Source organism: Capra hircus, chromosome 26 (assembly GCF_001704415.2).
Source record: "Capra hircus breed San Clemente chromosome 26, ASM170441v1, whole genome shotgun sequence".
In the NCBI taxonomy this organism is placed as follows: Eukaryota; Metazoa; Chordata; class Mammalia; order Artiodactyla; family Bovidae; genus Capra; species Capra hircus.
Genome location: NC_030833.1, coordinates 15,443,794 through 15,467,141, shown reverse-complemented (window position 1 = coordinate 15,467,141; position 23,348 = coordinate 15,443,794). Strand labels below are relative to the sequence as shown.

The window sequence follows — 23,348 nt, the reverse complement described above, 5'->3', positions numbered from 1 at the left end:
ATATGTTGGATTTAGGTCTAGACTTAACGGGGGAGCTAGGTGACCCTGTCTGGGAACTTCATGGGCCCTAGTACCTGAAAAGGTCACTGGGCAGAGCAGAAGAATTCCCCTTGGAAGACCAACAATCTGCACAAAGCAGCAGAGGGGACCAACTGGGATCTTCGACAAAATGGTCTGAAATCCTGGGTCCCAGAGCTCCCTGCAAGTCCCCCACCCACCCCCACTTCATCACTTCTCACCCACCGCATGTTTTATCAGCACTGCATTCAAGATGCAAGCCACAGCACGGAGGTTTTCCTATGATTCATGAACTGGCCAGAGGGCAAGGAGAACATACGTAGGAAGACCAGCACTTGGATGACCCCAAGTTGGGGACAAAACCATGGATTGTTTAGAGCCTGCTGTCACTCTGTGACAGCAGAGAGTTCATCTCCCCTGAGATACACAGCCAAGTCCCTGATATCTGCTGCCTGGGAGAAGGTGAGGGTCAAGGACTCTATAAACTCCAGCGACAGTTCAGCAAGGAGTTATGGAGGGAGCCCAAGCAACCAGGTGAGTGGGAACTCCTGGGTAACAGTCACGTGACACACACCTGGGACCCTCAGGTCAGACAGACTGTGCTCAGTGAATGTGCCCGAGTAAGCGCTTGAGTTAATACTAAGAAAATCAGTGTGGTCTGGAAAGATTTTTTCCTGTTTGTAGAAACATCTCTTGCCATCAGTAAGCTGTCACAGAGAAACCACTCTATAATAAGCAATGAGTGCTCAAAAGGAAATTAGATAAAGTAAGAACTTAATGAGCATGTATTACCTGAGGAGCGCTTTTTATTTTTTTTAATGTTTCGAATGATGCTAAGAGGCTGTGATGAACATTATGTCCTAAGCTCTGTGAAAACTGTCTTTAAAACCGATGCTGTCTTAGTTACTGAGCCATAAAGAGCGTCGAGATCCAGAGGCTGGCCGGGATGATCATTCTGCCTGTCTGGAACAAAAGGTAGTAAGGCTGAACAATGTAAGAACATTGCATTCTTGTCGTGAAAGACAATCGTTTGGAAAGAATGACAGAAAACAGGTTTCGGAGTGAGCGAGACCAGCTCCTCCACGTGGGCTGGGATCACAGAGACCAGTGCCTCTCATCATTAAAACCCAGCAAATGGGTTTTTGCTCCCACGTCTTCCTCAAATCCACAGCCCTGGGCCTCTATCCCGTTTCTACCACCGCTGGTCTCTTCCATGTCGCTCATCCTTTCGGCCCTATTCGGAGGGCAGCTTCTCCAGGAAGTTTTGCTGACCCTTCCAGGCCAAGGCCCAGTTGGCTACTCTTATCTCTGCCCTTCCGTAGCACTTTGCGTCTTCCTGACCACAGACTCCCACACCAGGCTGAAATAACTGTATTTGCACCTGTCTTCTTTTTTGTATGGCTGGTGAGAAACCATGTCCTTACTCCTGGCACTCCTGGTCTCCTAACTGCAGACCAGCTGGATGGATGGACGGATGGACAGACAGATGGATACGAGGATGGATGGACAGACGAGGGATGGATGGATGGGTAACTGGAGGAAGGGAGAGATGTATGTATGGATGGATAGATGGACAGGTAGATTTCCTATATGCTAAGTCCATTCTGAATTCTCCTCTTCCACCCTCTTACCTTTGAATGACACAACAAGGCTCATCCCACTTTTATTCCTAAGAATCTGATCTCCCTCAGCTCTGCCGAGGTCCTTTGTTGATTCTCCAACTCTCCAACTTCCTGCCTCTGTAAGGCCTTTACAGACACTTTACCATAAACCTGGTGTTCCACAGGTTCAGTCTTGGGCCTATTTCTCTTCTCACCCACTTTCTCTGGGGAATAAATTCCATCATATTTACACCCTCAATGACTTCTATGTTGATGATCCGCAAATCTATCCCTATATTCAACCCCCTTCTCTGATCTTCCCTCAGGTTTTACATTGATTCACTCATTTATTCATTCAGCAACTATTAAGTGTAGAATACTGTTCAAGCACAGTTTTAGGCACTTGGGATATATCATACTTCGAGAACCCTAACTGGGGAAGTTACATTATAGTGGACAAAGAGGCAAACAATAATCAGAACAAATAAATGAATTATATAGTATGTTAGAAGCTGATAAATGTGTGAAAAAAAGGAGAACAGGATAAGGGGGGTGGGCAAGGACTTACATGTTAAATAAGGTGACCAGTGTGAACACATTAAAATGAGATTTAAGGAGACGTGGAGGTGATGGAGTTTGTCTGGGAGCATCTGGGGAAAGAGTGGGCCAGCAGAGACAACAGCTCGAGCAAAGGCTAGAGGTGGACACGCCTAGTGCGTTCGAGGACCAGCAAAGGGCCCAGAGTGTCTGAAACAGACGAAGGAGAGACAGGGGAGCCAGAGAAGAGGCCAGACAGGTAAGGGCAAGGGGACAGTTCATGTTGGACTCTGAGATCATTAGAAGGCCTGCGTCTTCATCTCTGAGTGCCTGGCTGTATGGGCACTTCCATGTGGATGGAAGCGTGCACTGTAGACCCCATTTCATTTCCCTGAGCCTGGTACTTTCCCCTCCCTCTTGCTGTAGACACTGCCTATGGTGGCTTCCACTGGGCCAGAGGACATGGGCCCTCTGGCTGGTCCAAGGATGGGTACATGAGCCAAACAAGGCTAAAGTCTGTGGCTGGGATTTTTCCAACAGGTTTCAGAGGGGGAAGCCCACTCTTTGATGGTGAGGTGATAAGATAAGCACCTCTTATCCTGGGTGGGGGGAAGGAAGCAGAGCCCCTGAGCTGGGCAGGCGCAGGGAGGGCCTGGCTAGAGAAAGCCAGAAAGCTGAGTATATCTGGACAGGCATTTCTCAGCAACAGGCTCCAGCAGGAACAGACAAATGGCTTCACACTCCCCTCTGCCAAAGGAGAGATAAAGAGAGAGATAGGAGGCGACAAGATGGAGAAAGTTGTAGTGGGTTTCCGCTTGATTCACAGCTCAGGTTACCCCTGTGAGACAGGGACATGGCAGGCTCAGACCCTGCTTAGCTGGTGCCAAGTGGATGTGCAGGCTCGGGGGTGGAGATCTGGGAGATCCACCAGGAAGTGCGCTCCTCCCCACCATTCAGCAGATGCTGGGGGGAGACATCCCTGCTCTCTGCTTGATGAATCTGTCCACATATAGGAGCTTTCCCCAACCCCGTGGGAGTCCTGGGGGGCTCCAGCCTGGAGACTCGGTGGCAGGCAGTTCATGCAGGTGGGGCACCTTAAAAAATGAGCTATCCCACCCTGCACCGCTAAAGACACCCATGTAATCATTTGAAATGAAAACTGCTCAAATGAACTGGAAAATGTTTTACTTGTGTTTTCTCATATTCCTGAACCTTTCTTTCCATGGTTCAAAAGTTTGCATTGTCTAATTGCTGATTTCCATTTGTGAATGAATCAGCGTAAAATAAAATTAAGTGACAAATTAATCTCCCCTTTTAGTTTTAGGCATTAATTATCCTCTGAGCCATTTTCTTGTGCGCTTGCCACATGTCAAGACAAGCCGGGAGATCGCGTGATGTCGAATCTAGTTTTCAACTCAGGAAGGTAGCCCAAAGGGCGGAGGATGTCCTTGCTCTTTAAAAGTCGCAGTTTACTATGCAAAACAGCTTTGATTCCAAGCAAAGGAAATACATTCTCCCCTTTTAAAGATATATTAGTACTGTCAGGCCAAGGAAGCCACTGGAGAAGAAATTTGCTGCATGGTTTTGTGACATGTTTCCCCAGTTGTCCCAGTTAACACATTAACAACAACATATTTCCTCTAAGTATAACAGGGTCAGCGTCAGTATGGAAAATGTGGTGTTGGCTAGGGCAGAATTTTGAAAGTTACATATGCCGTTCCTCTGGAGCTGTACCAAGGGAGACCTTCATGGTTCTGCTAAAAAAGCGAAACAAAACAAAACACAACCAGGCCCCCAGGATACAATTATAGGATCCTTAGTTCCCAGGGAAAGCTAAATCCATATATACTCGGTCACTTGGTCAAAACTACCACTCTTAGCAACTATGGGGAGGCAGAGCCTGGGTACCGAGGCGGTTTTGTTTAGTTGCTAAGTTGTGCCTGACACTTTGGCTACTCCATGGACGATAGCCTGACAGGCTCCTCTGTCCGTGGGATTTCCTAGGCAAGAATACTGGAGTGGGTTGCCATTTTCTTCTCTAGATCTTTCCAACCCAGGGACTGAAAACCAGTCTCCTGCACTGGCAGTGGGTGTATATGTTAAGTCGCTTCAGTCATGTCCAGCTGTTTGTGACCCTATGACTCTTTGTGACCCCACCAGGCTCCTCTGTCCATGGGACTCTCCAGGCAAGAATACTGGAGTGGATTGCCGTGCCCTCGTCCTGGGGACCTTCCCAACGCAGGCATCGAACCTGCGTCTTTTATGTCTCCTGCGTTGGCCGACACTTTCTTTACCACTAGCGCCACCTAGACAGCCCCTGCATTGGCAGAGAAGCAAGTCAGTCTTGGAGTAGGTGTGGACAAGAAAGCCTTGGAGACAGAGGGCCCTGATCCCTTTCCTTTCAAAATTCAGTATTATCAGAATCTGCTGAAAAGGTATGCGATACCCTTGACCAAGCACTGTTTAAGCCTTAAAAAAGCAATATGGAACAATATGAATGAACCTGAAGGACATTATGTTAAGTGAAATAAAACAGTCACAGAAGGACAAATACTGCATCATTCCACTTTGCATGAGGTATCTAAAATCATCAAACTCACAGACCCAAAGAACAGAATTGTCTGGTGCCAGGAACTAGGGGGAGCGGAAGCAGATAGTTTCTGATCAGTGGGAACAAAAGCTCAATTATGCAAGATGAGTAACTTCTAGAGTTCTACTGTACAATATTTTGCCTGTAGACAATTCCATATTGCACACTTAACAACCTGTTAAGAGAGTAGATTTCATATTAAGTGTTCTTATGGCAGAAAGTGAAGAAGAACTAAAGAGCCTCTTGATGAAAGTAAAAGAGGAGAGTGAAAAAGTTGGCTTAAAGCTCAACATTCAGAAAACTAAGATCATGGCATCTGATCCCATCACTTCATGGCAAATAGATGGGGAAACAGTAGAAACAGTGGCTGACTTTATTTTTGGGGACTCCAAAATCACTGCAGATGGTGATTACAGCCATGAAATTAAAAGACGTTTACTCCTTGGAAGGAAAGTTACGACCAACCTAGACAGCATATTAAAAAGCAGAGACATTACTTTATTAACAAAGGTCCATCTAGTCAAAGCTATGGTTTTTCCAGTAGTCATGTATGGATGTGAGAGTTAGACTATAAACAAAGCTGAGTGCCAAAGACTTGATGCTTTTGAACTATGGTGTTGGAGAAGACTCTTGAGAGACCCTTGGACTGCAAGGAGATTCAACCAGCCCATCCTAAAGGAAATCAGTCCTGAATATTCACTGCAAGGACTGATGCTGAAGCTGAAGCTCCCATACTTTGGCCACCTGACGTGAAGGACTGACTCATTTGAAAAGACCCTGATGCTGGGAAAGACTGAAGGCATGAGGAGAAGGGGACGACAGAGGATGAGATGGTTGGATGGCATCACCAACTCAATGGACTTGAATTTGAGTAAATTCCGGGAGTTAGTGATGGACAGGAAGGGCTGGTGTGCTGCAGTCCATGGGGTCTCAAAGAGTCAGACATGACTGAGTAACTGAACTGAACTGAGCCAGGGTCCAAGTGCTGAGCTTACTTAGTATGTCAGAGTTTGGGCAGAAGGAGGAGAGAGTCTCAAGTTTAAATTTTGTACATATAACCAGGTGCATCAAGGATAAAGGAATTGGCTCCCTTTAGGATCAAACCAACCAGAGCAAACTGGCAAGGGAGACACTGTGCTTCAGGGTAAGACCTGGAGGCTGTTACATTTCATCACCCCCTTCCTCTACTACCTCCAAGTTTGCTTTTCTGCAGACAAGCTTAGGAGGACTAAACAGTCAAGCTCTCGCCTCTCCCTTACCACCCCGAGAGGAAAGAACCTGTTGGCTTCTCTAAAAGGGGAAGGCAGAAAAGGCAAATAAAGTCAAAAGGCAACGCTGAAGTTGCGTCTCCTCTGTTTGAAGGCATACGGCTGGAGAAACAGGTTTTGTGCAGCGGCACCGCTGGTCCCTGGGGAAGGAAACCTGTGTGCTTGGAGTTGGAAAACATTAAGTGCAGGGAAGTTTTAATGAGCTTCAGCAGCTCTTTGATAATGGCTGATGTTGAGATGGCAATGGAACATTTGAAAGGCGAGCTTTCAAAGAATATGCTTTTTAGGAAGCGATTTCCCCTCTTGTCATCCCTTCCCTTTGGGGATCCTCACATTGGGCCTTTCGCCATCCCACTGGGGGTACCTCCCTTCCTCTGATGGATCTAGGTCAGAGCTACTTTAACATGAATCCCCCTCCGCCAAAGCTCCAGCTGCTGCTGTGGGTAGTAGTAACTACAAGGGCTTCACTGAGATGGATCGAGCAGGGATGCAATAAAAGGCATAAAATTAAAGACAAGATTAATAAAACCTGATGAAAGAAAACACTGCCAGCCTACCTAGCAGCTTAAATTACATTTACCACATGCGACAGGGAGGGGGTAATCATGAGTGATAAGTCCAGGCTCAGCTCGGGAAAGAAATTCCAGTCTAAATAACGACAGGTAACACCAGGGGAAGTCACTGATTCACCTTCCTAGAGAGGACTCAAGACGGGGTATAAAACCCATCAATCACACTGAGGCCAATTTCCCCTGGTCGGGCCCCCAACAGTCTAGGATCTAGATTCCCAAACAGCCCAGAGCCAGAAACGGCAGACACACAAAAGCGGCTTCTGGTTGTCACTTCCAGTCCAGTGGTGGCTGCTGTCACCACAGCCCAACCTTGGGAGTGACCAGGCACAATCAGTCCTTAGGTGAGGGCTGTCCAGCTGTCCCCTGTTCCCTGTCGCTCCATCAGCTGAAGTCACTCCATGCTACTGGGGCTGCCGCAATGCACATGGTCCCTGGAGCCAACCTGGTCCCTCAACAGCACCCAAACCATCCCCTTCCCTATAGATTCTTCCTGCCGCCTCCTCGGAACACTCCCAAGTTGCCAAACTTCTTGCTGTTTCTCACCGCAGCTTAGCAGGGAAGCAATCCGATTTGACTAGTTCTCATCAACCCTCCAAAGAGTTTCTCTTTTTATAGGGCAGGCCAACTGATGCAAACGAACCCTCAGAATAGGCTTTCAGGCTGCAGAGCGGGTTATCAGGAAGCCTCTCTGGACGTCTCATGCAAGACACACCTCGCTAGAAGAGGAGGGAAGGCTCCATCACCATGCTCTCTCCCTCCTCCCAGCCGTGGCCTAGTGGACGGAGGGCTGACTCACTGCTCCACTCCCCCCGCTTATAGCAGCCTCCCGTCTCCAGGCCTCCTGGCTTGAACCATCAGTGAAAAGGTGACGTCTCCTGCAGAGACAGGGATGGCTGTAGCTGGCTTCCAGCCAAGGAAAACCCCAGAAAGACCTGCTCTTAGCAGAAGGACTCCTGCTCAAAGACTGAAGGGGCCCAGGAATATGGGATTCAGGTGCAGGGTCTTCAGGTGATAATCTTTAGATTTTCAGCTCCCTGGCATTCTAATCCCAGGTGAAGCTCCCGCAGTTTCTCCCTTGGTCTGGCCCCTCATCACACTCCGTGGTAAAGAACTTGCCTGCCAATGCAGGGGACATAAAAGACACGGGTTCGATCCCTGGGTGGGGAAGATGTCCTGATGGAGGGCCTGGCAACCCACTCCAGTATTCTTGCCTGGAGAATCCCATGGACAGAGGGGCCTGGCGGGCTACAGTCCATGGGGGTCACAAAGAGTCAGACACGACTGAAGTGACTTAGCACTAGAGAGTTCTCAGAGTCCCTGGATGATTGGTTTCCCCAGGTTATGGCTGCAAGGAGGCCCTGCCTCTTCCTCAGGACCCCTGGAGCACAGCCATCCCCGATCACAGCGCTCAGCTAGGAGGGTCTCAATGAAACAGGGGTGACAGGTGAGGAAGAGTCACACTGCCTGAACACCTGACTTCTCCCACAAGCTCAGTCATTTGAGTTCTTCCTCACATAGCTTCCATCTTGGGAAAAAAATGGAGACATTACTTCCAGAAAGTCTTCCGCATGAGGGGGGTTCTCCGGTTAATGAGCACTTTTATTTTCCTTTGGTCACTAAGGAAATGGCAACCCACTCCAGTGTTCTTGCCTGGAGAATCCCAGGGATGGGGGAGCCTGGTGGGCTGCCATCTCTGGGTTGCACAGAGTCGGACACGACTGAAGCGACTTAGCAGCAGAGCTAGTCTAAGGAAAGAATGGGACTCCGGTCTATCAGAAGAAAACTTAAACTGACCAGAACTTTCGCTCACCAGAATCCTCCCAACTATCAGACAGATTCTTCTCTGCCTTCTGCTCCTAAGAAAGGGGAAACTTAGAAGAAAACAAGCATATAGTCACACCTTCACCTACTTGGCCGCCCGTGAAATTTATCAAGTGCGTGGGATTTTGTCAGCAACCGTATTTGAAGACTCCTGACTCTGTTCCGAGGGCAGAGTACAGGTGCTGTCCGATGATGCCCCCGTCTGCATCTCTAACCTGACATCCACCCTGTGCTCTGAATGCAGCACCGGCATTGCCTCAGGCTGCGAAGACTCGAGTCTCTGCTAATCAAAATCTACTGGCTTCCATCAGCAATGAATTCAACCCGAAGTTCTGGAAGGACACACATCAAACTGTCGACAGTGACGGCTGGCAGCAAGTGAGAACAGAAAGACAAGACACGTTTCCTTTCTTTCTACTTAATTCTCTACAGCTTTTTTTGCTCTGAAAAAAGTATATATACATAGAATATATTCATGGAGTCCCTGAAACATTAAAATAAATCAATACATGGCCAAAAAGGAAAATAAGTGCCTGTTTTCAACAACACAGACCAGACTCTGCCAGGTCTCTGATCGGGGCTGAGATCCAGAAGCATGGAAAGCATCTATTCTCAGACAGGTTGATGATTAAACGACCCAGAACAGACCTAGGCATTCTGGAAGTTCTCCTCTTCAGGGCTGGACACAGCTCCACCCTCTTGCTGCTGTCTTCCAGCTTTGTGATCTTGATGCGAAGCGCCCCTCTATTTCCACCAGCCCTCATTCCACTTACTTAACCCTTTTTGACCCCTGACAGCTCTCAGTTCTAGTAGTGGGGGCACATGTCTTCAAGTTCACCTGACCTCAGGTGACTCTGAACTTACTGAGCACAGTCCTATTTCCCTCATTCCCTCATTCTCAGATTAAAGATGGAAACCTTCCTGAGTGCAAGAGCCTGATGCCTGCCCAGTTTCTGAAGGACCTTGTCCTGGAGGCAGAGGTCAGTTTTGGCCCCATTCATCCCAACCACTCCCCTCTCCCACCCCACGCAGAAACTGAGAAAACAGAGAGCGGGCCACTCTCTGCCACCTCATTCATCACGCAGCTGCCGGCGCACTTACCTGCAGATGTAATTGGTCTTGCAGGACTCCTGCAAGCTCAAGCAGTTGGGTTTCTCCCTCTCCTCGTAGGAGCACACGGGCACGATGGTCTGCCGCCTCCGCTCGGTGCAGGCGATGTCTCGGCAGGAGCAGAAGAGCATCCCATAGCTGTGCTTGGCCGGGACCTTGTCGAAGAACTGCCGGAGGGCCTTGTGGCACTTGCGCCGGTTGCAGACGTCATTGGACATGCTGGTGGTGCACGGGGTGATGTAGGCCGACCTGTACTTCTTGCAGGTGTCGTCCAGGTTGCAGGCCTTGGCAGCGTCCAGGCAGTTGTTCCCTTTCGAGATGTGCTCCACTGCAGAAAGGAGAGAGAGGCAGGTGACCACAGGGCTGGGTGCCGGGGCAGCTCGCACAGGTCCTGTGCTTGCACTGAGATCTGGCCTCTCACCACCTGGCAGCCCTGGCAGCTCTCATCAGCTCTGTGTTTTGAAGCTAATAACTTAATGAGTTTGTGACAATGAGGAAGCATCAGGGGCACAGAGGCTGGGAACCCATGGCTGCACATAAGCTCCTAGCATTGTCTCAGAGGTATAATTAGGAGGTATTGAGTGAGGCCAAAGGAGCTCAGACACCTGCCTGCCTGGGCCTAAACAAGGCAACAGGAAAACAAGTTTCCAGCTCCTGGCTGGTAAACTGAAATTAGGATAAAAGAAAAAAGCAGCAAATTATATACTTGTTTATTATATAGTATATAAAATGATATGCTGAATGTAAGTATAATTGCCATGCGATCCTCCAGGAATATAATTATGTAATAAATGCACATAGTACATGCTAATTACTATATGATTACAGAGTAATTGCATGGTTATTTGAGCCCAGAAGACAAAATATTATGCCAGCTCTCTAAACAGGAAGAAGCAACCACATCGAAGCTGTATTTAAGTTTGAGCTCACAGGCCACTGGAAGGAAACCAGAATAAATTACATAAAAATTTGCAAACCTCAATTACCATTTAACTTACCACAGAAAATGTGGGATCTATGAGTACTGAGGTTGCAGATTAGAAAAATTCAGTTAGTATTTTGGATAGAATTTCAGTGGGCTTACAAACCATAGGCCTTAGGAATCTCACAAAACATATGTTGCCTTCTGCCCAAGCCCTCTGTGCTCAGGCTTTCAGAGAAACCAGGGCCATCCATGGCCAGGAGGCCTTCTGTGAGGCTGGAGACAGAACACAGAGGAGGTGGGGCCCACTGGGGTGGCTGGGTGGGCTGGCAGGGCCAAGTCCAATGGGCAAAGTTAAAAGATGAACGGATAAGGGAAATGAAGCCTATTTCCCACAATATAGGTCTTACCAAAGAGAGGGGGAAGTGATGGAAAAACCTCCAAGAGCCAAGTTATATATAATACGGCCCATGGAAAATTGATAATTAGGTACAGCAATGACCCTCCAGAGACAGCTAGGAGGCAACAGACAGGCATCACACAACTGTGGGATTCAAACCCCAGGAAGGTTCCGCTCAGGCCTCAGCCCCTTCTTGGGTTCTGAAACCCCCTTTCATTCTCTTTATATCCCCCACTGATGGGGATCATGAAGGCATTTGGGAATTAGCACAAGAGCAAAGAGAGTTCAGCCGGATTGGATGGGACTGAAAGACAGGACAGTGTATTTAGTATCCATATAAAGGGCACATGGAATACTTTTCCACCTTAAAGAAAGAAGGAAATACGCCATATCCAGAAACACAGATGAGCCTTAAGGACATGATACTAAGTGAGATAAACCAGTCACAGGAGGACAGTATCCTCTATGGCTCTACATGTGCAAGGCAGCGAAAATTCTGACTTATTGAAGCAGAAAGTTGAATGGTAGTTACTGCTGTTCAACGGTACAAATGACAGTTACTGCTACTCAACAGTACAAATGGTAGCTACTCCCCATTTCCTCCCTTGTTCCAGCAAGGGAGGAAATGGGGAGTTGTTATTCAAGAAGTATGAAGTGTCAGTGATGCAAGATGAATAAGTTCTAGAGATCTGCTGTACAGCATCACAGTTACAGTTAACAATACTGTATTGTGCATTTAAAATATAAGTGGCATGATTTCACTTTTTGATGGCTGAGTAATATTCCATTGTGTACATAAACCACATTTTCTTTACCCATTGATCTGTCCATGTACACTCTGGTTGTTTCCATGTCTTGGCTAATGTAAATAGCGCTGCAATAAACATAGGGGTGCGTATATCTTTTCAAATGATAGTTTCATCTGAGTATACGCCCGGGAGTGGGACTGCTGAATCATACGGCAGCTCTATTTTTAGGGTTTTTGAGGAACCTCCATACTGTTTTCCACAGTGACTGCACCAATTTCCATTTCCATCAACAGTGGAAGAGGGTTCCCTTTTCTCTACAGCCTTTCCAGCATTTGCATATTGTAGAGTTTTTAATGATGGCCATTCTGTCTGATGTGAGGTAATACCTCACTGTAGTTATGATTTGCATTTCTCTTAATAATGAGTGATGTCGAGCATCTTTTCATCCAGCTATTGGCCATCTGTATATCTTCTTTGGAGAAAGGTCTATTTAGGTCTTCTGCCCACTGGTACCTAAAAATTATCATACTAAGTGAACTAAGTCAGAAAGAGAAAGACAAATACTATATGATATCACTTATATGTGGAATCTACAATACAATACAAATCAACATATCTATGAAACACTAAGAGACTCACAGATAAAGAGAACAGGCTTGTCGTTGCCAAGGGGGAGTGGGGTTAGGGGAGAGAAGATATGGGAGTTTGGGATTAGCAAAGGCAAACTATTATACATAGAACGGATAAACAATGAGGTCCTACTGTATAACACAGGGAACTATATTCAGTGTCCTGTGACAAACCATGGTGGAGAAAAATGGGAAAGAATGTATATATGTGTATGGATGAGTAACTTTTCTGTACAGAGGAAACTGATACAACATCATAAATCAACATTGTAAATCAATAAAATTTTAAAAAGAACTATGTTAAGAATATAGTGTTAGTCGCTCAGCCAAGTCTGACTCTTTGCGACCCCGTGGACTGTAGCCCACCAGGCTCCTCCAGGCCTGGGATTTTCCAGGCAAGAATACTGGAATGCGTTGCCACTTCCTTCTCTAGGGGATCTTCCCAATCCAGAGACCAAACCTAGGTCTCCTGCATCACAGGCCGATTCTTTACCACGTGAGCCACCAGGATCTCATGTTAAATGTTCTAGTATTGTAAAGCAAAATTTTATACAAGACAAGAACAGACACAGTAAGTCCAACATTTCAGGGAATGAAAAATTCTCCTTGGTCTACTGATGGCGTGCCTCACTTTAAGAAAGAACTATGTGTAAATATCTGAAATCACAAAAAATATACTCGGGCACTACCAGCAGTATTTTGTGATGCCCCAGGTTCATGTCTTTCTCTATGACATGTGAATTCAACAATTTAACGTGCAAGGCGATAAACAAGACCTTCAGCCCTTCTTAGGTGAGCAGTGCAGGGCGCCAGCAGCTGCACGCACATCCTGCTGGTTTAACAAGCACACCTGGAGCATTTTCTCCATCATGACCTTCCCAAAGTGGCTTCGTTCCTGCGCCTCTGTTTTCACACTCAGCCATTTCAGGACCCAAGGAGTGAAATATTCACCACATGCTCCAACAGATCCCCAGGGCCTCCACCAGGCCCTGGTGACACTTCTGGTTTTCTCCTCTTTTAAGAGGTGGTGCTGTTGGGCCCACTGGCAGCAGTGATTGGTAATTCTGAGGGACTACAGCTGTAGATTTCTTTGATTTCCATTTAAGGCTGTCTGGGTCTTCACTGCTGCGCCTGGGTTTCCTCTAGTTGCGGCAAGTGAGGGTATGCTCCAGCTGTGTCACAAGCGCTCTGGAGTGTGCGAGCTCAGTAGTTGTGGCACATGGGCTTAGCTGCCCCACGCACGGCATCTGGAATCTTCCTAGACCAGGACTCTAACCCCCCAGGTCCCCTGCATTGGCAGGCAGATTCTTAACCACTGGACTACCAAAGGAAGTCCTGGAGATTTCTAAGTTATGCATTTTGGAATGATGATCTAAAATAAAGGAATATGACCAAACTCTGCAGCATCCAGATAAGGCCCTAAAGGCTAGTTGCTAAGTCGTGTCCCACTCTGTGACCCCATGGACTGCAGCATGCCAGGCTTCCCCGTCCTTCACTATCTCCCAGAGTTTGCTCAAACTAATGTCCACTGAATCATTGATGCCATCTAACCACTTCATCCTCTGTCTCCCCCTTCTCCCCCTGCCCTCAATCTTTCCCAGCATCAGGATCTTTTCCAGTGAGCTAGCTCTTAGCATTGGGTGGATGTTGATACACATTTCACCACCTACATTTTCACTTTCATTGGTGTTCAATGGTACTTTATGATCTCTGGCTAAAATGAAAGGAATATAGGCACATAGGTTGACTTAATACTTACATGATGTAGCCAGGGACATAGGAACAAACAGATCATGTAAGTTCAAATGGAGAAAAATGACAGAAAAATTAAGTCATCGTATGGCACCCAGTAATGCAGGCCTGTCAAACTCAAAACAGTACATGTTGAAACAGAGAATTACATACAAACTGTAAGCACCAATTTAGTTTCAGCAGACAATATCATTTCTCATATTAAATGTATGTTATCAACTCACATTTCATAGTTTTTAATGTTTTGTTAACACTTAATTTGTGTGTGTTGTCTTTACAGTTTGTATAAAAGCAAAGAATAAGAGCTGATGGTTTTATGCTTATAAACTTCAAATAAAATTATAATGAAAATAATTAAACTTAACACACAAGGTCCAGAAAATTTACTGCTCTCTGGCAGTTCTCCATATAATACAGTTTTTAAACATTGGCCTGGAAAAAAGCTCTTTGACATGGGTTTTGGCAGTGAATTTTTGGGTATGACACAACCAATAACAACAAAAAATAAACAAGATGAATTACACCAAACTAGAAAGCTTTTGCACAGAAAAGAAAACCATCAACAGAATGAAAAGGTGACTTATGGAATGCGAGAAAATACTTGCAAATCATGTTCTGATATGGAGTCAATTTCTAAAATATATATAAAGAACTTGTACGATTCAATCACCAAAGTAACAACAATAATAATAATAACTCAAATTTTAAAATGGGCAAAGGACCTGACAGACATTTTTTCAAAGAAGATATATGAAAGGCTAGCAGGTCCATGAAAAGATGCTGATTGGTAGGGAAATGAAAATCAAACCACAATGACAAATCACCTCAGGCCTGTTAGAACAACTGTCATCAAGAGAACTTGTCAGAAAGACAAGAGATAATAAGTTCTGGGGAGATGGTGGAGAAAAGAGAAGCCTTGTGCACAGCTGGTGGGACTGTAAATTGGTACAGTCACTACAGAAAACAGAGAAAACAGTATAAAGGTCGCTCAAAAAATTAAAAATAGAGCTAACATTCTCACATGACTGCGAGCTATCATATGATACAGCAATTCCACTTCTGGGTATATATCCAAAGGAAACAAAATCACTTTGTCAAGGAAATATCTGCACTCCCATGTTCATTAAAGCATCATTTGCAATAGCCAAGTGTTCATCAAGGAACAAACAGATAACGGAAATGCGGTGTAGATTTTCAATGGAACCCTATCCAGCCATAAAGGGAAGGAAATACTGCTTTTTGCAACACACAGGTGAACCTGGAAAGCGTTATGCGAAGTACAGTAAGTCAGACAGGGACAAATATTGTCTGATCACATTTATATGTGAAATACAAAGAAAAATTTTGCATGAAGTGGGAACAGGATGAATCATTTTATGTCCAAACCAATGGCTCATAGTTCACTCCACTTAGCACCTGGCATGCTTCAGCCTCACTTTGAGCTGATTCTGTTTTCACTGATAAATAACACTGCTAGAGCACCGTCTCCTTATCATTATTTCAGCCAGATTCCACAGTGTGCAACCTGGCACATTAAGATAGGCAAGAGGCCACTAACTGATTTCCAGCTTACAGGTAAATGAGTGACTTTTTGCTTCTAATTCTCATTCACGCAAAACATTCTCATAACCCTTCGCAAATTGATACGTGAAGCCAGCATTACCCTAATAGTAGAATCTAACGCAAAAAGAGAGGAAAATTACAGGCAAATATTTCTTAGAAAAGAGTACAAAAAACAACAACTTTAAATAAACTGGTAAGTAGATTTCACTAAGTTAAAAACTCATCAAAAGACACTTAATTTCTTAAGAAATGAAGAAAACAAATAAGACAAATCACAGACTAGAAGAAAATATTTGCAAAACATGTATCTGACGAAGGACAAATATTTAAAACATATTTGCATTCATGCTCAGTTGCTAAGTCATGTCCAGCTCTTTGTAACCCCATGGACTGTAGCCTGCCAGACTCCCCTGTCCATGGGATTTCCCAGGAAAGAATACTGGAGTGGGTTGACATTTCCTTCTCCAGGGAATCTTTGCAACACAGGGATCCAACCCATGTCTTCTGCAGGGGCAATTGGCAGGGGGATTCTTTACCACTGAGCTACATGAGAAGCCCAACATAAAAAACAACCCAATTGAAAAATGGGTTTTTCTTCATAAAAGAAGTTGTATGAACGGTCAGTAAGCACATAAAAAGTGTTAAACATCGTTATTTATTGGGGAAATGCAAATTACAACCACTATGTTGGTGGTTAAAATTTAAATCTGACAACTCCAAATGTTTACAAAGATGTGGCGCTCCTCGAATCTCATACATTCCAACAGGAAAGTAAAATCGTCCATCCACTTGGGAAAATTGGAGGCAGATTTTTATAAAATTACACATATACCTACCCTATAACCCAGCATTTCTACTTCTAGGTATTCATCCAAGAAAATGAGGATATATGTCCATAAAAATATTAGGACAAGAGTATGACAGCACTTTATTGATAATAACCAAAGACTAGTTACAGCTTATTCCTTGGAAGGAAACTTATGACCAACCTAGATAGAATATTCAAAAGCAGGGACATTACTTTGCCAACAAAGATCCGTCTAGTCAAGGCTATGGTTTTTCCAGTGGTCATGTACGGATGTGAAAGTTGGACTGTGAAGAAAGCTGAGCACCGAAGAATTGATGCTTTCAAACTGTGGTGTTGGAGAAGACTCAGGAGGGTCCCTTGGACTGCAAGGAGGTCCAACCAGTCCATCCTAAAGGAGATCAGTGTTGGGTGTTCATTGGAAGGACTGATGCTAAAGCTCAAACTCCAATCCTTTGGCTACCTCATGCAAAGAGTTGACTCATTGGAAAAGACTCTGATGCTGGGAGGGATTGGGGGCAGGAGAAGGGGAAGACAGAGGATGAGATGGCTGGATGGCATCACCGACTCGATGGACATAAGTTTGGGTGAACTCCGGGAGCTGGTGATGGACAGCGAGGCCTGGCGTGCGGCAAATCATGGGGTCGCAAAGTCAGACATGACTGAGAGACTGAACTGAACTGAACTGAGAAACAGCTCATGTATCCATCAGTAAGACAACGCCTAGCAATCTGTGGTCTATCCACATAATGGAATAGCACTCAGAAATAAGAACAGATGAGCTATTTATACACACAATAGCATGGATGAATCTCAAAAACACTGTTCTAAGGGCGAGGGGGGAAGCTTTACAAAAAAAGCACACAATGAGTAATTTGGGGTTGGCCAAAAAGTTCGTTTGGATTTTTTTTTCCATAACATCTTCTTAGTCAACTCAACATGTACTTGGAAGTTCTGGAAAAGGCAAAATTAATTTATGATGGAAAAATAATCTGAAGAGTGGTTGCTTCTAGGGGATGGAGGTGGGGGCTGACTGGAAAAAGGCAAGAGGAACTTTCTGGAGTGACAGTAATATTCGCTATCTCAGTAGAAATTTGGGTCAAAACTCAAGAGAATGGGACACAAAGTCTGTACATACAGAAATTTTACTTCAAAGTAAAAAGAAATAAATAATAAAAACTGGCTAATGGTAAATATCCTGAAGCATTTAGGGGAGGCATATTGATATCTGTGTTTTTAAAACTTTGATGAACTGCTAGATGCACAGAAGGACGCATGGATGGATACTTACAGAGCAACTACATTCAAATGTAATGGTAGCTTCTAGAAGGCAGCTTGATGTAAAACTTTTTCCAGTTGACTGTAGGTTTGAAAATGTGCAAACAAAACATTGAAAAAAGTTGATTCACGTATATACCTTATTCTTTCTAAAAAAGAAAAGTCTCACATGCACAGAATATGGAAAACAACAACCCTTAGCACTGAAAACTTTCACCTCCCTCTTAAGAGTCCTCACAAATTCACTGCCAGCTCTCTCTCAGATACTCTGCTGCAGTGAAGTTCACAATAAGCAGAGGTGAAATCACAGGACAAAGAAGTTAGAAGTGAGTTTTTACTTGGTGGGAAGATTGATGCCCCATATGTATTAAATGCATACCCCAGTGCACAACACTGCGACCTCAAAGACGAGGGCAGAGGGAGAACTGGCCAGAAGACATGGATTTAGGGCACTGAGTCACACCCAGCATCCCATACACTCACACACGGGAGGGCGGAGGTGCAGGCGCGTGCCTGGTTTACTGGCTGGGCACACGCACCTTCTCGCCTGTGTGGGAAGGCTTCGGAACAGCTTTACCATAACTCTGAGTGCCATCCTCTCCACAGCTCATTTTAGAGCTCAGCATTAAAATGTTGCTACCCCCCTCCTCCTCCAACTCTAATCTCCCCCTCCATCTGCTGTTATTCATTCTTTAACTTGGTAGAATGTCTGGGATGCTGTCTGAATGGGAAGCATTCTCAGAATGAAGGCTGTTTACTAGAAATTCTTTCTTCTGGGGGAGGACGTGTGCCTGTGGGTTTGGCGGGCTAAAGAACTCCCTCCAGCACCCGCCGAGCACTGTGTGATGGAGAAGCCCATTACCCAGCTTTTCCTTTCAAAGTTACACATCACCACGCTGTTACTTTGCAGGTTACATATGGCTTTCTCTGTCATTATTCTAAGCTTTTCTGGCTGTGATCACATCTGATGTGACTTGTTTCCTGTTTTCTTGGGAGGTATAACCTTCACAGCAACTGAAGGGCCAGCTCCCAGACCATAGAATAAAAAGATGTTGCTAAAGGAGCAATGAATTCAGAGTCAGGGGGTTGAAACATGGTCCAGTTACCTGAGTGCTTTTTCCCCCATTTGTAAGATGATATATCTAAGGTCCCTTCAAGCCTCAAGGTTTTTTATTTGATGCTTATAGTGTAAATTGCCTTTTCTGATTATAACCGAGTATTTAGGATACAACTTGATCAGGGATGAACGTAAAAAATGAAAACCAAAACCAAGCCAGCTCTTGACCTCTCAGCTGTTTGCTGCTCTGATGGGTATACGAACCAACAATTTCCACCCCGACCTTCAGACAGAGCAAATGAAAAGGGTCCCTCCAATACAGGGACATGTGGAGGTGTCAAGGATGAATTACGCACTGGAAGACTCTTTCACATTCTAAATTCCTCTGGCGCAAGGATCTGCCTTTATCCCAAGTACAATCCTCACACTGTCCCAAATCAAAGAGGCTATCGCTGTGGCTGGCAGCCCTTCATTATTTACACTTAGAAAACGCTACCATTATTGGCAATTGCTCAGACCTGCAAACCAGTCAGAATGATTCAGGATGAAACACAGATGCAAGGATCTAGAAATCATTTCTATAGGTGATGAGGTGGAATAGAACAGTAGCTATATTAAAATTTGCATGGCTTGCATGAAGATGCGTTTTTATTAAGCAGAAAGTTCACAAGACACAGTGAAAGACCGTTGTTTACAAATGCTTGCCAATTTCCGGGTATCTTTCTGCCCTTCTTTTTAAGGCTGCAGAATTGAATTCACAACCAGTTTCCTCTTACTTTCTGGCTTGATTAATTACCATGTTGACATAACTACTGTTCTTCTCCTAATAGGCTCCCTCTAACGTGTTATCCCAGCAAATGAAAAATACGCAGAAAGCTCCAAGATCTTCACAGGGGTAGAACAGGCTTTTCTGGAAGCTCACATTGACAGTCTGGTCTTCTGCTGTCCACGTGGATCAGATGGCAAATCTGATAGTACAGGCTGTGACCCTTGTAATCGATCCTACAAGAGCTTGGCCTTTTCCAGCTGGGGTGCTAAAAATTACATTTAAAAGACAATGTTGGCTCTTTGGAGCCCATTTTGTCATTCATACACCATTTGAGACATATTGTATTACACAATGATGAATTTCCTCCTTGCCCTGTTTTTTCACACCTTCCACAACTACATTAAGCCTCAAGTCATATCCAAGATTTCTCTCTAGAGTTCACAGTGACTGAATTATTCTGAGTATCTGTGAATTTGGATGTAATTCTTCTGCCTGGTGAAGACAGTGCCCTGTATTAACCACAAGTCAGGCACTTGCCCCATGCTCACTCACTCCAAGTTCACCCATTAGAGCTACCGTTTCCATAAAGAACACACTGTGGCCCACACCATCCGTATCTTAAAAAATTAGATGCCTCCTGTAAGTGGTGTGTAAGTAAGTCACATGCTTGCTGCTGCAAAATGATTAATAGTGCTGTCTCAGCAAATGGGATCATTACATTTTTAATTAACCTTTCCAACCTCCTCCACCTTTTCCTTTTGTTACACATTGGATCTCTGAAGTTTTCTACTTGTTCATGTTCAACTAGGTTTGAAACAAAGGCATGAAAAACGACAGTAGGTGATGTAGGAGCTGGTGCCCAGGTGAGGTGCCTGGTGAGGTGCAGTGCCTCACTGTACACGGGGCCTGGGTACAGGCACTCGGAACTTGATGGCTGGGTTCCCATCTAATTTTTGTTTTGGCAGCTTAGCGTTATTTAATGGCCTTAGCTACCAGGAAACTGGCTTTTTAAAATCTCTTTCAACCTAATTATAATTACTGTGTATAAATCATACAATGATCAATTATAAAAATCTCGGGTTCATAAATATTTAACTTAGCATTTAAATCCACACTGCAGGAGTGCATGAAAATTCCAAGCCCATCTCTTTGCAAATAACTGCTTTATTACAGTTCCAATGCCAATTACTGAGAATTGAACCAAGTCTGTGTTGCAGCACACTCAGGCACATATTTGAGCATAATGCCTTTCCGTGTATTAAGATGGCACAATTTAGTTATTTCTAAAATATGCATGCCTCTCATTAGAAAGACACTTGCAAAGTCTTCTACTGCCATCTTTTAATTCCTCAAGTGTGGAGAAGCACAAGTATGATATTAGACATAAAAACACTCATTAAAATATATTTTATCTAATGTACGATAGATTCCAAGATAATTGAGGTCAGATTTGTTTGGAAAATATATTATGACATGTGCAAACGCTGATGCAAAGAGGAAATGATCTCTTACAAGGATTCAAATAAAACAGCTAAATATTTTTCAGCAAAATCATAAAGCCATAATTGGATTTCAATTTAGTAATAGTCAGCCTAAGACAGGCCATTTTTAATAATCTAATTATGTGTTCGAGGGCCTACCCCAGAACTCAACCACTGCTTCAGAACTATTAATTGTCCTCAATGCTATTGCATCTTCAACCATGAAATTTGCTATTACATGTAGGACTGACTCTCACTTATGAGTATTTTTTTTTTCCTGAATCTCAGATCATCTTTATAACGTCCTCAAATGCCTACTCCTTTAATTTGCCAAAAGCAAAGTCTTTAAATGACTTTCTCTGGACCAGGACACTTGATCCCAACTAGCTCAGATTTGTGGTCCTCCTACAGACAAAAGTCACAACGAGACAGGTCTACAAACATCTCCATCTTTGAAGATAAAAAGAGAAGCCCTTGCTTTTGTCTGATTTTCATTAATTAGAGGTATTTAATTACTAACATCTCTTGAGCAGTAAAATTAATGAGGACTTCAACTACAGGAAAAGATCTGCATGAAAATGTGAACCTAATTCATTTTACGGGGTATACACTGTGACTCCACTAATATTTAGCCTGTGAAAGCTTCACGGATATCTAGCCGTTTCAACAGTTAAGTGCTAAACACTTCTTCAAAATTAGTGCTGCTTCCTCCCAGAGAAAACAATAAACGTGAGCCAACCAAGCAACCAAGAACCTAATTTCCCACCACTTTTTCACCAACATACCAGACAGAGCTAACTGGAAGGGAAACACGGAGTGGTTTGTTAAACAGTTTTCTGAGTTACTATAAAATAAGATAGCCTTCAAATAATGGGCCTGAACTTTCAAACTAGCGTGCCCAAATTTAGAAATTTCTAAGTGGGTGCCATGGAAAGTCTTTGCTCTGAGAAGCTGGACACTTATCCCAAAGAGGCTGCCAACACTCTGGACATTTCATGGAACTCTTCCCTAGAAGCCTGAGGCGTGTTCTCTGGAATATTCTGAGCAGCTGCAAACCTCTGCATCAGGGATGGATTTTTAAAGCCAAATGTCATATAGCACTAAGTGTGGTCATGAAATAAGTGATGATGCTGGGTAATGTTTAGGGGAAGAAAATAAGTGATAAATATACGTAAGGATTTTTTCATTGAAGTGGTTTTCCTGAACAGGTTTTGAGCCAATGAGAGCCCTGGAATAAGTGATTTTCCTCAAGGTGACTATTGGAAGGACAAGATGAATTTGGATGTGTGCGCTCTTGGTAGTTTTACTATCCATACTCATACTGATGTGCTGCATTCTCCAATGAGACAGAGCAAAAGGATGCTACCAGAAGGCAGGCTAGAAGCTTACATGTCATCATCACTATACAATCTGTAACAGTTTTTCTGACCTCTGATATATAAACAGAGAAGAAAAGTATGTATTCTAAAGCCAAACAATCAGCTGAAACAATGAAAAATGAAGAGGTTGAAGATCCTATTAAGTCTCCTGGACGATGCTGAGATAATAATGAATCATTGATGATGTTGGCGGTTGTCAGGGCCCTCACAGTGCAGGATTTCAGCAAAGATAAGCTAAATATCAGGTCTTTATTTTTAGTTAAAGAGCATAAAATCCAATGCCTTTCTTCCCACGAGCCTATTTACATACCTGCTGTGCTACCTATTTGCCTTCACCTGCTTCCCAATTAATACCCCATTAAGCCGCTCCACCTGCAGTGGCTTTTACCTCCGCCACAGCCCGGCAACCATCACTCATCTGCTACAGCTCAATTGTTTCTTTGGGGAAGATAAACAAAAGCCGCATGAATAATAACGGCAGGGCTTTGTATTTTTCAGGGTGTGCTTTCTCAAAAGATAGTAGCCAGACGCTGAGGCTGGTTTCAGGGAGAGAAAGCCACTAGCTGGACAGAAATGTCTAGACTTAGTGTAGCCACATTCCAGAAAATGATGGGGAGCAGGGACATCCACCTTACTTGGCTTTGTAAATCTGGATTTCCTCTATATGTATGCGTGCATACCAAGTTGCTTCATTCATGCCCAGCTCTTTGCGACCCTATTGTAGCCTGCCAGGTTCCTCTGTCCATGGAATTCCCCACTGGAGTGGGTGGGTATTTCCTTCTGCAGGGAATTCTTCTGACCCAGGAATGGAATCCACGTCTCCTGTGCCTCCTACATTGCAGGCAGATTCTTTACTGCTGATTCACCAGGGAAGCTCATCATTATGTATATATATATTTTTTAAATGATGTTTTTGCTTTATTCAAGAAGGTGTTTCATATCAAGTCGGGTTAATAAAATTTTATTTGGTTAAAGATTCTTAGGTGACCTATTTCAATGAAAATCAGCACACCTTCTCTCTTTTTTGCCAACAGGTTTTAAGTGTTT

At 44.3% G+C, this 23,348-nt stretch overlaps 1 protein-coding gene across 4 annotated transcripts in view; it reads right to left on the bottom strand.

The window, feature by feature from the left end:
- The window catches only part of GFRA1 (GDNF family receptor alpha 1), a 234,760-nt gene that overhangs the window by 63,076 nt on the left and 148,336 nt on the right, over positions 1-23,348 (bottom strand). For all 4 annotated transcript variants that reach the window (XM_018041625.1, XM_018041624.1, XM_018041623.1 and 1 more), the window contains one exon: positions 9,509-9,845. In XM_018041625.1, the coding sequence (XP_017897114.1) occupies positions 9,509-9,845 (337 nt within the window). The remainder of the gene's footprint in view (positions 1-9,508; positions 9,846-23,348) is intronic.